Genomic DNA, 19,469 nt, shown 5'->3' on the forward strand with positions numbered 1-19,469 from the left:
CCCGTGTTTGTTTTCAGATCATTCCCTGGTGATGCCATTGCTCTGGGGATGTCAAGGGACCAGATCTCTGGGGGGTCACCTCTGTTGACACATACAGTACTGTCATACAACTGAGCAGAATGACCTGCATTACTGGGCCACATTACCAAACTGTCACAAACTGAACTCTGGGAATGCAAGACAAATAGTCATAGACTACATGTGTCATGTATCATATTTGAGAATTATATAGGAATGGATCTTGGAAGCAGCGACTTGTGACTGGAGGTTCACATTTAAATTGCATATGACCCAAATGAGAACTGATTGCATTTTTATTGAGCAGTTATTCAATTATTAGTGTTGGTGGTGAATCTATTCAAAATACGTACAATCCAGGAACATGATGTTTTCAGCACTTAAATCTTGTAGACTGACAGATAATGACATGAGGCTGAAATATATAGGCTATTGCATGCTACAGCATTTACCTGTATATTTCAACATTTGAACAGTCTCTTAACGTGTGGAATGGAACATTAGAACCAAATAAACTCATAGGCAGTTATACTGCCTACAGTATGTAGCCTCATAATTTCCCTACTGCATACATAAGTAGTATATATAGTGGGGCACAAGCCTATGTCTAACATATGTAATGGAGCATAAGTCAGTGAATGTCCTGAACCTTTCTGATGCTGTTGGGCCTCTATTGGAATTCCCACAATTCCCTCCAATCCAAGAGCTGTCGGTTTGGCTGAGCTGAGTTGCAGAGGTGCAGTGACAATTTGGTAAGGAGAAGCATAATCATCTAGAATCAAATCAAGCACACCAGTGACTGGCACTTTTTACCTTATCACTCAGATTTGGACAACTCAGCTATGGAATTCTCTTTTCAAAAACACTGCAGGATTCTTACAGTTTCTAATAGTCATGTTCTCTGCTGCTGTGTTGGAATTGGCCAATATCCACTGGGTTCAAAATGCTGAGATTGAAATTCAATGAAATGATTTTTTTCTAAATGCATCTCTGCAGCATTTGTCGCCAGATTGTTTTGAAACAGGTTCTAAGATCATTTAGTAAAAAGGGTCATAGGTTTGACCACAATTGGCCAACATACAGATTCATCTGATTGATATTGTCCCTTTAGCATTTCACCACAGTGCAAGGGAAGAAGCCTGGAAAAAGTCCTTGGGGACTTTGTGTGAACTTAAGACCAGCTCCTCGATGTTGGCAGTTCGATTATGACCTGCCAAAGTGTCTTAAGGTCATTTTCTGACAAAAGGCACAACATGTTTCCACCTCTGTGGCAAGATGTCATTTGCGAGATTAAGAGCATGAGCAAGCCAAGGACTCCTGTAGATCTCTTACTGGGTCCTGGAAGGCAGCTTGACTGCCCCCCCCCCCCTCCCACCATTGCTATTTTTGCAGCTGTCAGGATGGCGACGTGGGTTTTTCACCTTACAGGGATAGGCGGGGTCAAAAGATGACACACTGGTGCCATCCAACCACACGGCCGGCCCTTAACACCTGCAGGACTTTGTGCCGCCCCCCTCCCCCCATGGCCCCTTGACTTCGAGGGAATCCTTCAGATAGATACTGTGCCCCCTTGGGTCTCTATGACATTTTCAGTTTCATAAATAGGCTACAAAACCACCCCCTCAAAAGTACAACCCAGTAAAGAAGCAGATACTTTGCTATTTACAGTTTACAGTATTTATGTCTCGGAGTTGTGTGAAATTTAATACCCTGAAATATACCCTGGTGAGCCCTATCAACATCTGAGTAACTACTACAATTATACGCACTATACATTATAAATGTGTATACAAAGAAGTATGGCTGTGTTTGAACACTATTTAATGTCGTAAGGCTTAATTTATATATAATGTATCATAAAGAGTAGGTAATTGTTTTGCAAATTCACAATTTCTTTACATCCACAATTTGATGCTCACTGATTCCTAAATGCTGATTGTAATGTTAGCCTGGCTTGAGGTTTCCTTAGGGGGCACTGATTCCGGCAGGAAGACACTTCAGTCATGGGATTTCCTGCACATAGCTGATGGTCCATCCATCCATCCCCAGCTGTTTAGGACCCTGTCCTCTTTGGAGTAAGTGAGGGCGTTGTCACGTCAGCGCTTTTCACAGCTGATAGCTGTGGGGGGTAGGAGTGCGCTGTGCTAACTAACTAACTTAGCTTATCTACAGCTGAATGTTGTGCCAGTGCAAATAATAAACAGGAATATCAGATTGTAACACTAGTTTGAATATATTTCAGCAGCCAAAGTGTAAGTTTCAGTGAAGTTTATTAAGGCTACACACAAGGTAAAATACATTTAAAAATAAATACATTGCATATATTAGTTGTTATCTTCTTGAAATTATCTTTTAATTTCTTCAAAACTTATGAAAATGTGGAGCTTGTAGGAGACATTAATGTACTCCATTCTAAAGCATTAAATTGAACAAACATGATATGCTTAATATTTATAATATGATCAAATTTGCTTCAGGCTATGTTGAACATTTTCCAAGCTTTATAGCTTGAACATGGTGCATCCTGGAATCTCGTATAACATTAAACATGCTTACATGGCATTGACTACAGGGTGAAAATGAATGTTGCACTGACACTGATAATATTGATTACCATGTTGATAATTATGATATACAGTAGATCATTAGTTTTACATTTTGGCATGCAAACTGCACATAGGCTGAAAGTCAAAGTTTGCCGTTGGCGACTAGTTGATTTGATATGCACCTCGTTGTTTTGTACGTCGCTATGGATAAAAGCTTCTGCTAAATGTAATGTAATGTAATGTAATACAGTATGATGATTTGCTTAGCAAATGAACCTCGCCTATTGTTCTTTTTTTTTCACAAACATTTAGACTGGAAGTCATCCAATAACATACTTAAAGGGTGGTTCTGTCTATTGCAAGAAAATAAACCCAAAGGTACAGCTGGAAGTACAAAGCCCCAACAACTCAATGTGTGGGCTATAAGCACCCATTACATTCAACTTACCATGCAACTTTTAGTGTAGTGTTTCGACATTTTAAGCTATGATTAGACAAGTATTTACAATTTAATTTTTATTTATAATTAGCTGACAAACAAAATCCTTAATAAATGTAGGCAAACACAAAGGCCTGTAATCATTGCTGTTTATCAGATTAGGCCAGATGAACTCTTCTGCAAGATGTGACCCTTTGGACCTCCAGAACGGTTCAATTTCTCAGATAATTGCGGCCAGTTGTTTTCTGCTCCCAAAAAACAGAATGCATCAGGTGACCAGCTTCTTCTGAAACAGCACATATTTCTTCCAGCTTAAAACAAACACAGGGCCGTTGACTCATAGCTCTCACACATCATCTGTAGCAGTAGCAGGTTTATGTGAGTGTCACCATCAGGCTCTTTGTCATATAGTACATACAGCATGGTAGGTTGCTCGCACACTGGGGACCATTCAGTCTAAGTAACATGGCACTTCGCCCTTAAATCTGGATGAATGTGTTGGGTGACATGTTTTATTTCAGTTTTGTCTGTTACTCATGGGTTTGAACTCAGAAATAAATGAAACTAATTGTAAATGTAAATCTTACTGAAATAATTCAAAGCCGACAAAGCTCCAGAAGTCTTGGTCCTCTTTTTTTTGTTTAAAGTCTTTTCCCCTCAACAAATACTATTTTACCCTTACAATTACTCATCTTTACTCAGTGAAGGTACAGATACTTGTGACATTTAAGGTTTTATGGTCTTTTTTTATCCTTAGCCACTACAATGCCACAACAGTGGCCTTGTTCTTGTGAGCCTGGTAAAATGGCTCTTAGTGAGAATCAACTTGTCACCATGGACACAGAAATAACCTGACCCTTGAGAAATGGTGACCTTTGACTTTTCCGGAGCTGGCGCTGACCATGTTCGGGAGGTGTAGCACGTGTACGTTTCTGAATGCGTCTGCCCCTTTACAGTGGGCATCGTGCCAGGAGCCTGCTGTGGGCTCACACATCTATTCTGAGCTATTACCCACGAGAGGCTTCTGTGATGGCCTGACATTTTGGAATGGGCTTGGCGGCCTACTTTGTGCCTTCTTGTGGTTGCCATTCTATCTCTGTGGTTGCCAGGTATGGCAAGGACACTGTTGTTCAAGGCTAGGCTTCGTGTTAAGCCAGCCTTCCAGGTTCTGGGAAATTTAGCCATGTCATAGATACATCTACATATTTCTGGAATTAGACTGAAGTGAGAACAGTAGTAGTGCTGGTATGATAATGCTGTAATTTTATGTTAAAATGATTAGTTTTGAGGTGGCTAGATGGTGCCAACCTGACAATTCAAAATGAATGAAAAATAGTCATGCTGCAGGCACGATTACATAGTGTGCTTGCCCCCTCCCCTCCTTTCTCTCTCTCTCTCTCTCTCTCTCTCTCTCTCTCTGCATCTACTGTAATGCACAGGAAGCTGGCTTGCTTTCTCTCCTGCATAACTGGGCAGAGTTACCCATTACAGTAAATTTGAAAGTGAACGCTCCCTTTCCACAGAGAATGGCAGCAAACTGAAAGAGAACATCATGTCCTGAGGGCAGTTAGGGAGATCAAGGCTGTTTATAATCAGGGCATTAAAATTCCCCTCCTGGACAACCCCAGGGTACATTGATACATACAGTATTGCAGCTGATAATGACCGGTGCTATGGTGTGCCACAGGAGCATGTCTTGGGCCATATGTCCTCAGGTCTAAGAGGTTCTCCTAAAGAACTGATATGCCATGCCCCTTCATTCTGTTTTGGTTATGTGTTTTCTCTTGTCCGCTAATGTGGAGAAAGGAAGAATTCCATACTGGGTACACATTGTTGATATGGTGGCACTTGTTCTTGACAGAACAAAACAAGACAGGCCTTTCTTTCTCAATCGAATGGAATGCGCTTCTTCTTGCCTCAAAATTCCTGGGGCTACTGCCTGCTGCTGGCAGCATTGTACTTGTGAAATGGCTTTGGCACGGCATGTGAGATTTATGCACGTTTTCATCTAGCAGATGTGGCCAGATATCAGTGTGGTCAAGGAGTTAATCAGTAAATCTAAGACACAAGAAGAAACCACAATGGCCATGCACTATATACAATATATTGTTAAAAGTTGATTTTAAAATGATAAAAGCTTGCCTTTTCCCCAAATGTCCACATCTTTATTACATTATTATATCATTATGCATTATTTTACATCTGTGCAAGACATTTTTTTCAGTTCCTTTATTAAGTACTACAAAGGATAAGGAACTTCATTGAATTGCATTTTTTCAGAGTAAGTACATAATGTACATGCTTCATATGTAATGCATGCATGCTTATTTATGTTATTACAGAAACTATAGGAGCCGCCCAAAAGTCTCAATGCTATGGTTGCTGCAGGAAGGCAACAGTATCTGATGGAAAGAGATGACAAACATAAAATAATTGTTGCATTATTAAACTGAAACTAGGCATGTACTTTGTGTAATTGGTATTTTGCTTTCATTTTTGGAGTTTCAGTTTCAAGTCTCCTCACTATTTGTGAGAGCCTTCCCCCCAAGTTTCACTTTCCCAGAACAGCCCCTATGAATGTTCAAAGTCCAGTTTTGTAAATTGACCAGAATTAAAAGCAGGCTTCTTCATGTTCTCTGCTGTAAGAATCCTCCTGGTAAATCATTATATGTCACATGTCTAGTGCAATGTGAACAATTCTCTCTCTCTGTATCTCATTATCTCCCTCTCTCTGTCTCTCAACCCCCCCCCCCCCCCCTCACTATCACACTCACAATCACACACACACATGCCCACACTTAAAATTTAAGAACAAACTGCATGTATGAGGAAGAGCCATGTGATGCATTGACTAGAATTCGGTGTCATGTTGCTTATGAAGGGGGGAGTGGAGGTCTCTTTCTAAAGCATAGCACTTCTTTATATAGCAGAGAACATTTCAACTCAAAGTCTATAATCAGTCATTGAATCAGTATGTAATTTTATCATTGTGCTCACCAGTGCTTACAGAATATTGCATCACTTGCAAGAGATATGAATATTTGACTTAAGTAACCTGACCACAGTCAGAACTGTATACCTATTCTTTAGAGTCTGCCACCCCTGACTCTTAAATGCCTGTAATCACTGCTTTAATGTACTGCAAGTTTTGATATTTCAACTGTAACTGCTCTGTGGCTATAACTGGAGATCTGTTACATGCTGTCAATCAGTTGCTTAATTGTTTAACTTTAATATGTTGAAGATGTACAATGCCATTGTCATAAATCCATGAAAGAACACCAGAATTATCGTAATTTAAGGCTACACTAAAACTTTCGCAGTCAGCAAACTTTGAAACTGATAATATACTGGATCTGAAGTGCAGAGGATTTAGTATGTCATTGTAACTGCCCATTTGAATCCTTCTTCGGGTGGGTTCGTCTCTTTTTCACATCATTTTTCTGCTAATGCCTTATCCAGTGACACACCTGTTGTTCCCATGATCCCAGAGGACCTCTGGGAATTGCCAAAGGTGAGAGAGTCTGATCCAAAAATACCAGGGCAGTGAGTGACAGAACTTGATGTGCCCCCCACCCCAACCCCCTATCGCCCATAGAAAATAGAAACTGGTATTAATAATGAGCGGTGGAGAGGGGGGGTGTGTGTGTGAAAGGGAGGAGCAGTAGCCTATATGTGACACAGGATATGAAGTGAATGAAACGTATTAGCTGTGGGTTGCAAGGCAAGTGAATGCCTGGCGTAGCTGTATAGGATTGCAGGTCTGAAGGGTGTCTCCTTTTACTTTGTTAAGTCCTCATTGACCCGCCCACTTTCTTCTGAGGCGAGCTTACATGTGTCCACCCATAGGGTGTGCATCATTGCTGGGGAACTTGTTCTGTATAAGCTCAAGGGAAGGGTGTATGTGTGTGTGTGTGTGTGTGTGTGTGTGCGCGCATGTCCTCTTTAATCTCCGAGTGGACTGCCTGCAAGCTGTTTCGGGACTTCAGAGGTGGAACTGCGCCGTCAGTTTATTCTGTCTCTTTCTCGACACTCTCATTCATTCCTGCCAGCTGCTCTCCGCCCCCCTTCCCTCTCTCCCTCCCCGCCAGAGCACTCTCTTTTTTTTCCAAGCCGTTTTCTTCCTCTGCCGGAGAGGAGGTAGGAGGAGCTTTGGGAGCTCTGAGTGCTGCTCTCTGTCACTGACGTTTCGCTAGACCAGTGCCTGCGTACTTCCAGGCAAGGCTGAACTAGGAGGAAGATTTTCTTTTTAGGTTTTTCAGAGCTGAAGTCTCTCTTTTTACATGTTCATGTTCGCAAAAGGCTTGACTTTTCTGAGTACATAGAAGGGATAGAGAGGCTGACAAGCAGAACAAGAGGAGGATTTATTTATCCACCTTTTTTTTTCGATTTGGAAGCACGTGGCAGCCGGTCCTGCCACTGAGCTTGCACAGAAGTGAGGTCATTCAGCAAATTGTTCTTTCTAGAAGCTTAGCAGCTCCAGTTTTTTATATCACTCGACTGCCAGGAAGAGAGGAAAGACCATGGTGGCTGGAATGGTAATGCCTTTGGAGGACCTGAGGGCCATTTACGAACTGCTTTTTCGGGATGGCGTGCTGGTTGCTAAGAAGGACAAGCGGCCTCAGGTCAAGCACCCAGAGATCCAGGTGGTCACCAACCTGCAGGTGATGAGGGCCATGGGCTCCCTGAAGTCCCGTGGGTATGTGAGGGAGACCTTCGCTTGGAGACACTTCTACTGGTATCTCACCAATGAGGGCATTGTCTACCTGCGCGACTACCTGCGGCTGCCACCTGAGATTGTGCCCTCCTCCCTGCAGAGGGTCCGGCGCTCAGCGACCACCTTGAATGTCTCAAGCCGGGCGATGCGAGTCCAGACAGTAGACGGGCCCATCTCCTATGCTCCCAAGCCTGGTTCTAGGTTAGGGGCGGAGTCCCAGGAATCGCTGATGGACCGACAGGCCTATCGACGAAAGAGGATGGCTGACAATGAGGAAGTGCCACCTGAGAGGACACCGAGGTTCAGGGGTCGCCCAATCGCAGCTGATAGGCCCAGGGCATCATGGGAGTTGGGGGCTGAGAGCCAGCCTGGCTTCAGGGATGGCGAAGTACACCGAAAGGAAGTGAGCAGGATGATGGAGGAGAGCCAAGTGAAGAGGACGTCTGTTGCTAAATTCTCTCAGCTTCCTCCTGATGTCAGGGGTGCTAAACCTACCACGATGGTGACCTCTGAGGAGAAGGCCTTCGGTAGAGGCCGTAAGGTGGCCACAGAAGTAGTAGAAGTGCAAAAAATCTCTGTGTCAAGAGATGTAAAGTTAGTTAGCGAACAACCTGCCAAAAAAACGGCACTTCTAGCCGCTGCAGCACCAGCGATGGCAGCAGCCGCTGTGGCAGTGGTGATTGATTCCACGCCCACCAAGGTAGCAAAACAAAAGGCCAAGAAGGCAGATGCAGAGAAGATTGCCCATGAGACCCCCAAGCCTGACCCTGTTGCCAGTAAACCAGCAATGGCAGATATTCAGGCGGAATTTCCCCTGCTCACCGGTGAGGTGAAGGCCAAGAGAACCTCAGAATTGAAGATTGAAAGGGAACCTCTGAAAAAAGGGACAAAAGAAGATGCTCCCACTATACGGATGCCTGCGCCAACCCTGACACCGCCACTATCTTCTGCCGCGAATGCTGCTGAAAATGGCCCGGAGGTGCAGGTTATGAAATCCTCTGTGGTCAAAGTGGCACGTGAGGCCTCCAAACAGGCTAAGCCTGAACCTGCAGCTGATGACCAGGAAGTTGTAGGTAAAACTGAGATGGCATCTGTCACACATGTGATACTCAAGAAGGAAGTGAAGATTGCCAAGACACCAACGTCTCCGGAACCATCTTCAGAACCACATCCCGCTGAACCGGTCCTGTTGGCAGCCTTAGCTGCCACCATGGCAAATGAAGCTCCATCCCCTGCCCCTAGTCAGGTGGTTAAGAGCGAGACTAAGAAAACCTTTGAAGCCAAGGTAATGATGGAGCAGCCTGATTTGCCTTCAGCTAAAATCTCAGCCAAACTAGCAACGCCCACTCTGGCAGTACAGTGTGAAGCCTCTGACAACAAACCGACACGGGGAGCTCCCAAACCCACCAATGAAAACACCGTTTGCAAATCAGAACCTCCAGTAGAGGCCGTAGAACCTGTTCCACCCGAGGGGGGCTCCTTAGGAAGAGCGACACAGGGGACCCCTAAATCGTCTTTAGAAACTGTCGCGACTGAATCGGCAGTAGCGGCGGAGGCTGAGACCGCAGACCCTGCCGATGAGATAAAGGTGACGACAGAAACAGCCATACAGGTGACGGTGACAAAGACTGCTTTCCTGACGAGCGCCACCATTCCCGAGCCCTTCCAGAAAGCAGCGGGGAAAATCCCCGAGGTGGAGTCCGTCACCACCACCACAGGGGGAGAGAAAACCGAGCCGGAGAATGCAGCTAGAGGGAGCGGGAGGAAGGAGACCCCCATAATTTCTGTCAACATCGCTAAACCGGCAGCCCTTCCTGCTCCTGCAGAGAAGGCCCAGTCTGTGGTAAAGGAAGAGGCCCCTGCCCACGCTGAAGTTCGGGCTGTAAAGCAGAGTCCGGGTCCCTCTCCCCAAACGGTCCCCTCTGCTCAGAGCACGCCATGTGCAGCTGTGAGATCCCAGGCTTCTGCTCCCTCCGACAAAGGGAAGGCGGAGCCTGCAGAGTTCACCGAGGAAAAAATGAAGCAGGAGGTCCCAGAGCTATCTTCCGAAAGCAAACCACCAGCGGCGGCATTGGCAGCAGCAGGAGCAGCAGCAGCTGGGGCTGACGCCAGCACACGAGCAGCGCAGGGAGGGCCCCCGTCACTCACTTCAGAGTGTGCGTCTCCAGAAGCAGAACAGAAACAAGACAGAGGAGCTGGGATTCACAAGGCCTCCACGGACAGACACCCCACTCCCGTCGTCCAGCCCGCCACCGAGCCCTACCCTGACCCCGAGTCTGAAAACCTAGACTTGGCAGCCATGAGGAAAAAGATTGTGGTCGTGGAGGAGGTGATCGAGGTCCAGCACCTCAATGCCGCCCAGGCAGAAGGGGGCCAGCCCCTGCCCCCTGACTCCGAACAGGCTGGCCAGGACATTGACCTGGACATCTTGACGGAATTAGCACTGGAAAAAGCTGCGAGGGTGGAAGCTGAGGGGGCGCCCAGCGCCACCCGCGTCCTCTTTCCCGAACAGGACTGGGACCACGGCTTGGACGAACCGGAAGAGAAGTCCTGGCCAAACTTCATTGAAGGTTTGCAAATAATCCAGTCACTTTTCCCTCCTCTTTCCTGTTTCTGTGATGTCACAGGATCTGTGATTGTGTGTGGGAGGTACAAGGTGGCTATAGTAAAGAGGGTGGTGGTACACAAAACAGTTTCCTGATAACGTACAGAAATCAGAAATCTGTGTGCCCGTTATACCAGACTACCATCTGTGTTGCATGCCTAGATAAATTCACTGGAGTTACAGAGTATACTTAAGTTGCTTGAATGTTTTTGTTGGTATTCTGCTTCAAGGAGAAATCATTATGAAAACTAAGCATAATATATAGCTTCAGCTTCTCTTTGAAAGATACTGAAGTTACAGTACATGTCATACAATACTATGATCCAGCTTTGCAGATGAAAACATTTTAAAGGATAGCTTTAGGATACTTTTTAGCCACTAGGGATTATTTGAATTGCTCTAATTATTGTGCGTGTTTAAGTTATTTTAGGTTTGTAATTACAGCATGACTAAACTGAATTAAAAATCTATATCGGTTTTAGGAAGCAGCTTTTCTGTTTTGTCAGCCCACGTGAACATGGAACAGGAGGTGTGCCGAGCAGGGCGTTGGTCCCTCCGAGCGCATTTGTCCGCGTATTGTGTTGCACATGTGCGGGAGAAAGATAGAGAAAAGCTGGGCAGGTTATTCTTGTTGTGGAAAAATATGTCCATTTTCAAGCGTAGAGCAGATCCGTGCACGCTGGTGCTGTCAAGGCCCCGGGCACGAGGCTCCCCCCGGCCCCTCCCAGCTATGGTACAGCCCCCCAGCCATTAACCGTATGAGTGCTGCACATAGTCTGAGAGGAATGTGTCTCCCTCCCACCTTTCCTTCACATTACAAAAGCTGAAGGGGGGGAGAGAAGGGGTCGGAGAGTGGGAGATCTCTGAAGGGTCTTTAATCCTGTACCTTGTCACAACCTGGAGAGTTAATGCTTGTCGCTTGACTGCACCCTGTAGTTTCTGGCAGTGCTCGCTATGGGCAGATAAAAAGAAAAAAAGGATAGAAATCAGGTTCTTGGATGTGTGCTCTGGAATTACGGTGGACCTTGCCGCAGATAAGGGGCTCTGAAAAGGCCTCCCCGCATACCGAGCGTGCAGAGGAAAGCTCTGGGTATTGCGAGACAGTGACCGCAACTCCCCGCCCCCACTCGTAGTGATGACTACTATGATAGGCCTTTCTTCAGCCTGTTTCTTAATACTGTAGGACCATGAAATGTTAAAGTAGGTGTTTATGAATATGGGTACACAGTAGCATTGTGTGCAGCACAACTAATTTGTTACTCATTACCCTCTTAAGAGGCGGCACCTTTCTAGTGAAAAACAGTAATTGTTGAGCCGTATGACAAGTGTGTACTTGTCTGGCCTCAGACTGAGATGAATACTATACAGCCTGAAAGTGAGCCATCTACTGGGTTTAGCAATCAGTAATGACTGGAATGTGTCTATTTTATCTCTTAAAATTAAATACCTTTTTAACATTCAGGCAATGTGGAATTTAAAGAATACTGCTCTTGTCAGTTCAAATGTGCAGTGTTGTACAGGGCACAGCATATTCTATTTCTGCAGCAATTGTTTGATTTTTATTGCTGCAAACTATACCACTGAGATGAAAACCATGAGAACAAACCACTTCCTGCAATAAGTGTGCCAGGGCTTGGTCTCGCAGGCACGAGATATTTGGTGAAATGATAGAATGTTTTTTAGTACTTTAACATACTGTGTAAGTCTGTGCACAAACTCAAACATAATGTTTATAGCAAAGTTGGGTGTTAAAGTAGTTAAACTCATTGCTGCCACCTGCTGAGTGTGGTGTTGTCTTATCTAATTATGCAACTTGGTACCTTGTAAAAGCATTACTATTTGCAATTTTTCTGCTGGTGTGACCTGAGGACCACAGTGGCGGGAAGTGTACCTCAGAGTATATAACTTGTTGTCAAGGGAACTGGAAAACAGTTGCAGTGGTTGCTTATTTTCAAGTGGTTGAAAAAAAAGATAATTTTAGTGATTAAGTAATCAAGCAATGACAATTCTTAATGCTTTGAATTTGCATTTTATTTTAAACTTCAGAGGTTTTCAAGAAGAGGCAGCAACATAAATATGCTGTTATGAACATCATTTCTACACCTACCTGTGAGACTGGCACTTAGGCTAATTGGACATTTTCATATACATTTTTATAAGGATATATATTAGCCTAATAGTGACATATATGCCTTAATCAATATACATCTTAATGGTAGAATGTCTTTGTACCTACAGTGTAGTTTAAAATGGTGTGCATTGTTCTTCCTCAGTAACAGGATGGGAAGAATTTTATGATCCCAAACATCACTGATTCTCAGTGAAATGATTTATTGGAGTGAGGGTATGCATGTCACAACACAAACTGTTTCCCTTCTGTGAATGAGAGAAACCTGTTTTTGCAGGTAGATCTGCTTCAAAATACAGGGCTGCCACAAGATTAAATACATACCCACACTGTGTGCCATTGTATATAATTAAGTGCGCAAAAATAAATTTAATTTTAACTGATGTACTGCAATGTAACCAGACTTTTTATCTCATGTTGTTTATGACACATGCTTTAATCAAATGATCCCTTACATTGGATCATTTATAGACAACTAATACATTTAGGTGTGCATAGGAAATTATTAACACTAGGCAGAGTCATATAAAGAACCACCCACCACTTAAATATTGACAAAGCCAGTACATTTACTGGTTCTTTTGTGTTGTAGAGGGCAGATTTCCAAATCTAGGATGTACTCATCCTTATCCTGAAGTGTGGATACTTGAATATTTTGGATTTAATCCTGCCCATTGTCCATTATGTAGTTTATCCTAGTCTCACCTTGTGAAAATGTCCTGCAACTTAGCTCTAAACAAACTTGAGAGCTGTATTTTCCTTTGGGGTGTGGCCACCGCACACAATAATCATAGTCATTGTGTGTGGGATAGTGTTGCAGAAAAGAAAGGCTTGCAGACATAAAACCCTTCCGCTCATGCACCCCATACACCTCTGTGGGTGTGGTCACAACCTACATAAAGGCCTTTGACAATCAATTTTATATCCTCGAGGGCCTGAAACGTAGACCTACAATATAGGATGGCATAAAACTGTTACTATGAAAGGCTTGCCACCTTCACTTGTGCGCTCATTTACTGGACTCAGTAACTGGACCAGTTAGCCAGTCACTGTGATGCGTCTCTCACTGACTCCTCATTAAGATGTAACCGCATGGTGAGTAACTAGGGGGCACACATGTGTGCTGATGATAGCTTGAGGACCCCCTAGCTCAGTCGACCCTAGTGGGGAAAAACAGTGTGCCACTTCTCCATAGTCAGCCAATGACGTAGTCCGGACTCAAATTATCAATGTCTAGGTTGTGCCAAAGCTTTTAGAAGGCAAGAGCACTCAAGATACCCTGAGGTCCCTCTTATTTTATTTTTTAAAAAAGTTCAAAGATCATTTCAACAAGCTTAAGTGTAATAAATCCGTAATGCTAATGGTGCTAATAACCCAACATGTCTCATCAGAAATTAGAGTATGTATTGGAAACATAGACGGGTAGCACACGTAAGGAATTAAAAAGTCAGTTGACCATTATAACATTATAATCCACTTTGTGCCCCCTTTGGGAAATATCAAATATCGGTCGAGGTACGAGTATGCCGGTTTGGGAGCTGTGGGCCAGGGGAGTATGACTCATCTTTGTGTGAACTGAGCTAAACAGATATGAGCCTGACCTTTTAAAAAGACCTGCGCCATTAGCCTTGCACGCTATCAATAGCGTATGTTGCAGCTTTGCAGAGATGAGTCCATGAAGCCAGTTATAAATCTGTTCTCAGCAGTTGTGTAAGAAAGGGGGGAGTTTTGGCGATCTTACTCCTTGTTCCCCATACCCCATCATGGGACCGTGGAAGCAGAGGGGAGGAGAGAGGGGAAAAACTTCAGTTTCTGTTCCCACGTCACGCCCCAAACCACAGCCCAAGCATGCATGGAGAACAGGGTGTTCTTGTGAAAATGGTATTTGAGCTAGTACTTAAGGAATAAATTTTAAATCTTAAGGCTTCAGTTCTATGAATATATCAGGAAATAAATATTTGTCATTAAACATTGTATTTTGGAAACTGCTAGAAAGCTTGTGTATTTTCTAATCTATGCAGACCAGTTCCACATAATAGCAATAAAATAATCCTTTGGTTTTTTTCTGCCAACATGCATTAATGTTTTATCAGGGCAGATAACTGAAGGTAATTATAGAAGGACACCGAATAGGCAGCAGTCATAGCCCTGAGCCTGTGCCCTGCTTCATAATCTATGGCTGTAAATTCACTGAGCCTCAGACAGACATCATTTTGTCTGTTATCTTTCACGGGTTTGAGTTCACGCCCACTATCTACAGTTTGCTGCGGTGTCTGTGATGTACATTCAAATGAAGTAATTCATACACTGATAAGGCTTGTGGTTGTCCATCCGGAGATAAAACCGAAAACACGCTGGGTGGTCAGCATTTTACACAAACTGGGACATAAAGAAACACAAACACAAAGGCATTGTGGAGTGCGGCGATAAAAATAAACATGGGGTTGTGGAGACAACATGATCCGAACATAATCATTAAAGCGGCCGTCTCTTTTGTGACTCAAATTTCCTCCTTTCGGGAATGCATTGTCTCCTGTCCTGTTGTGGGTGCCAGCAGTCGCTGGCTTTCGTCAAGGAAAATCATAGTGCAGTCAGCTTTAATTATACTTGGCAATGTAGTACAACTTAATTAGATCTGGTGTGTGTCCACCTGGGAGATCCGTTGCCCCGAATGTACAGTTCGCCAGTGAAGCCAAATTGGTGGATTAAGCCACATATTTTATATCAAGCGTGTCGAAAGTCATAACCTTTTCCAAGGAGTACTGAGAACTTGGGTTCTTTTTGCAGCTCTCTTCAACGGTACCTTTGTTAGCAGCTAATCCGTGACCTTAACTTCTGTTTCCTAAGCGCTACGGTAATGTGACACGTACGTACAGCCATGCATGTGGGCAAAGGCGTGTTTCAAGGTCGACAATGCATTGTGCGACCTCTACTGAGATCCAGTCATTCGGTTGTGTGCTTTATGGGAGAAGCCCTTTTTTTGTGGTTGTTATTAAACAGCTGCCGGATAGGATCTCAAGGTTCATTCTTCCAAGCGTTCTTGAATCCGGGTCCAGGCATCAGGCTCTGCTTCTTCTCTATTTATTTGGCAAAGTTTTTTTTTGGCAACTGTGTTTGGGCGATGGTTCTTTGTTGTACCTGGTGACATGCAGGAATGTAAAGATTGGCCAGGAGGCCTATTCCTAAACCAATCCTAAACCTTACCCAGCTGTGAGCACTTTGGGGGGTGAGGGGGCTGGGGTTTATTTTATGGCAGAGGGGGATTTGTTTATAGAATTTACAGTCTTATTTCCTGTAGAGGGTATAAATCAGGATGTGATGTAATGGCCACTGTTAATGAACTGTAGTTGCATTTTTTGGGGGGTATTTTCAGTTGTTCTTAATGAAATCAACATGGTGTGCATGGCCACGTGCAGTTCACCAGTGCATTCCTATGTTATTATTCACTGTTCAAAAACAGCTGTGGCCTTTTAGAAATGAATCTACGGACTGTACATTTCTATGTAGGCATAGTCTGTTAGCTGATTGAATAGTGTCAACATGACAGAGAAGATGAGATTGAAATGATACACTCTGTCAACACCGTCATGTATAATAGCATGTGAGCATTTGATATACAGTGTTTAAAACCTGCTAAATTTAGGGGCTATTATGCATTGCACAGGGTCCCAGAGGCAACAGGGGGCCTGCTGGGGGACTTTTGGATTTCGAACTACGCGAGCCACTTTCCATCTTCCTTGGGAAAAAAACCCCAATATAGTCCTGGTGATTATAGAGTTAAACACAAAATTCCAGACTGCCGAGTCAAAAAGGGCCCAGCCAGTCACCACGTTTCCGCCGCAGAAATGAAATCAAAACTGAATCCAGCTTCATTATGTTATATCCTCCAAAGCTTGCTTTTCATAAGGCTATTTTTCAAAATGCGCACTTCTGGTTTTAATGAAGGCGCAGTCCTCCCCTGCAGTCGTCTGGGATACGTAAACAGTGGGTGCCAGTGTTTTGTTCCAAATAAAGATATCCTGGAAGTAGAGAGAGCGCCCTGCTCTGTTCTCTGTTTTTTCACATGCGGGTGGACTGGGGAGGGATCATTGTTTGATTTTAACACCTGAAACTACTGACTTTTTTGGGAAAACCTGAAGGAATTTGTTGTCTGGTACAGTAGACATTTCCTCTTCACGACTAATGGTGATTTCCTGTTTGTACTAAAGGAAGTTCATGAAATGATGCCATGAGACCACATATATTTTTGAAACAGCTTAGCTACAATAGTTATGTAACTGCTCAGACCATGTAAAAAATGTATACCTAGGTTATTTCTGCATGCTATTGTATAATAATTCCTGCATTTTGGAAATATTCTGTCTGCTACTTTCACACTTCATTTAAATTATGTTAATAGCCTGATGTAGAACTGCACAACAAAAAATGTGAGTCTTATTATAAGATATCAAACCATATTATAAGTTGACAGGTAATGAATTAAAATGGCTGAACTGCCATACATTTTTGATAGCACTAATGAAACAGTAAAGGAGGGAGGTTTAGAGTGATCAAAATGAGAATAGTGTTTTTCAACAGAGCCACGAGAACACTCTTTACTGTTTGTGTGAGACAACATACTCACTTCAGGTAAAAATATGTAAATGTTTGTCTGCTGTTGTTAGCTGGGCTAGGATGTCCATCACATACACGTCATGAAAAGTAATAATCCATTGTGTTGTTAAATATGTGATATCTGAATAAAAGAGAAGTCAGTTTTAGATGGCAACTACTCTAGGAGCATTCTCCAGAAACATCTTCAACATTATCTCCTACTTTTATAATTATACAGGTAGATGTAATTGGACTTTGAAATCCATTTAAGTGGAAATGAATCAATATTTGACAGGGAACCTGACACATCAAAGTACAAATTAAATCAGTCACCTCTAAGAGGCGGTTCATGATTCTTGAATACTCTTTACATCCAACCACACACTCTTCCCTGAGCTCATAATTGGACTGTAAAGGGACAGACAATGCACGCCCGAGCGAGGCCCGTGCTGATTGGTTCAGAACGCAGCGGATCTCTGCGCCGCAGAAGGGTGACATCACCACGTGCTCACGGCCCCTCTGCGTTTCGAAATCATGTTTGCGCCCGCTGTCCAGTGAAGCCAAGTGGACGCCAAACTGGTTTCATCAGCTTCCAACTGTGACTATGTGACCCATCTCGCCAACTTTATATTTATATCCCTTTCAAACACTAATGCCACCAGCCGCCCCCTCCCCTGCCCCCCACCTACACTCGCCTCATTGTAAGGGCACTGGGGAACAGGCTGACATATCCAAGCAGGAGGTTTGAGCTGTCAGAATTAAGGAGGGGGACAGATACCAGACAGGGTCCGAACAAACAGTAGCCTCGTCTTTCTCCTCATTCCCTTGTTCCTGGCGGTCCGCGCCCTCCTCCTCCTCCTCTTCCTCCTTACTGCCCCGCGGCCTCGATGAAGATCATACCCGGTAGGTGGGCGTTGTCTGTGTCCGGCTGTGTGCGGCTGGCACCACGGCGCATGTTGTAAAGTCTGTGTGTGTGTGTGTGTGTGTGTGTCTCTGTGTCTGGGAAAGCAGGAAGCACACGTCGCGGCGACCTTCAGCAAGCTTGTCGGATTCTTTTCCATTTTTAAACCTGTCCACGCCGCGGCCAACTTGAATTACGTTTAATACGCAGTAACTCTTTTTCCATTTCTTTATTTGTGCCGCTTGCTCGTGACGGGCGCCGTCCCTTCCTCCAGTCTCACAAGGTGACGCCGTCCAAGATATTTGACTGACATTTGTATGAGAGGGCTTGGTTTTGAGTGGTCTCTCCTCTGCTCTTCAGTGCTCTGCTATGTGTTACACCTGGAACAGGGCTATAAATTACTCACACCTGTTTTGTTTTGGAGTTATAGTTGGGGGTTGGAACTGAGCCTTCTGCTATCTTGTGATGAGATGCGTAGTGAAGGATTTTTGAAAGCTTGTGGGTAGAGGAATGGGTAGGGGGGAGGGCAGGTTGATGTTTGTTTAGTCAGAAGGAGCTGCTACTCTGTGTGAAGTTAAGAGCTGTCATTGCAGCTGTCATTGTCAGTGCATAAACCCAACATCAAAGGTGCAGGTTAACAGCGTGGAGAGTGGGGATGTGCAGAGAAACACTAGGGCAAATCACAGATCTCTTTCTGACAATACAAATGGAGGAGGCAACAGAGCATATGACACAAAATATCGTTTTGCAAGATATTTATTTGTGGCAAAATTACATCCATCAGTTTTTTTGTGTGTGATATTTATTCTAGAATGACTGCACAGAAACAAACAACCTTTGACGTGTGATACAAAGCAGACACATAGGCAAAATAAAGTTTGGTTTGGGCTCACTTTATTTTCTGAAATTCCTCATCCCCTGGATATGTGTAACTTCTTTGATAACATTACCATCTATAAAAACACGTATGGCTTTGTTTATTTGGTATTCTTTTTTTAAAACGCTGGGTGGGTTTGCGTAGAAGAAAGCTTATTGGCTCGATGTGATATATAATCTGATACAGGCTGTAGCCTGGCAACAAGTTTATATATTCTCTGGAAAAAGTAGAGGGCGGTGAAGGAAACCCAACACAAGGAAACAATTACAGTGCTTAAAAAAAAAGAAAGTGCATTTGGAACTCTGCTGACCAGGGAGAGAGAGAAAGAGACTGAAACATTAATGAGCGCGTACAGTATATGAAAAATATGAATATGAATCTTTCAAAAAAGAAAGCAGGGCAGAATACAAGGGCGGATGCGATTGCTGGAAAATGTACCAGAGTTAAAAAGGCTGCGTAGTGTTTACTTTTTAGGCTGTGAGTGTGTGTGTATGCGAGCGCTTGCGTGTGTCTGCGTCCGTGAGCCCGTCTGCACTCTTATATTTGTTTTCACAGCAGGGTCTCTGCCAAAGTACGAAGTGTAGCTCTATGAGTTTGCCTGCTAGTCACACTGAAAGAATAAAATGGATTTGTCTTGTTTTTTTT

The 19,469-nt window shown here is 43.9% G+C and overlaps 1 protein-coding gene across 18 annotated transcripts in view; it reads left to right on the forward strand.

The window, feature by feature from the left end:
• Window positions 1-19,469, forward strand: part of LOC133122821 (plectin-like) — a 190,058-nt gene that overhangs the window by 95,909 nt on the left and 74,680 nt on the right. For 9 of the 18 annotated variants that reach the window (XM_061233032.1, XM_061233043.1, XM_061233024.1 and 6 more), the window contains exon 1: window positions 7,225-10,290. The exons of 6 other annotated variants lie outside the window; for them this stretch is intronic. In XM_061233032.1, coding sequence (XP_061089016.1) covers window positions 7,527-10,290 — 2,764 coding nt within the window. In that variant the 5' untranslated portion in view covers window positions 7,225-7,526. Of the gene's footprint in view, window positions 1-7,224; window positions 10,291-17,794; window positions 17,950-19,469 lie in introns of those variants that run through there. 3 more of the 18 variants (XM_061233169.1, XM_061233177.1, XM_061233159.1) reach the window with 2 other exon arrangements.

This window comes from Conger conger, chromosome 1 (genome assembly GCF_963514075.1).
Source record: "Conger conger chromosome 1, fConCon1.1, whole genome shotgun sequence".
Classification (NCBI taxonomy): domain Eukaryota; kingdom Metazoa; phylum Chordata; class Actinopteri; order Anguilliformes; family Congridae; genus Conger; species Conger conger.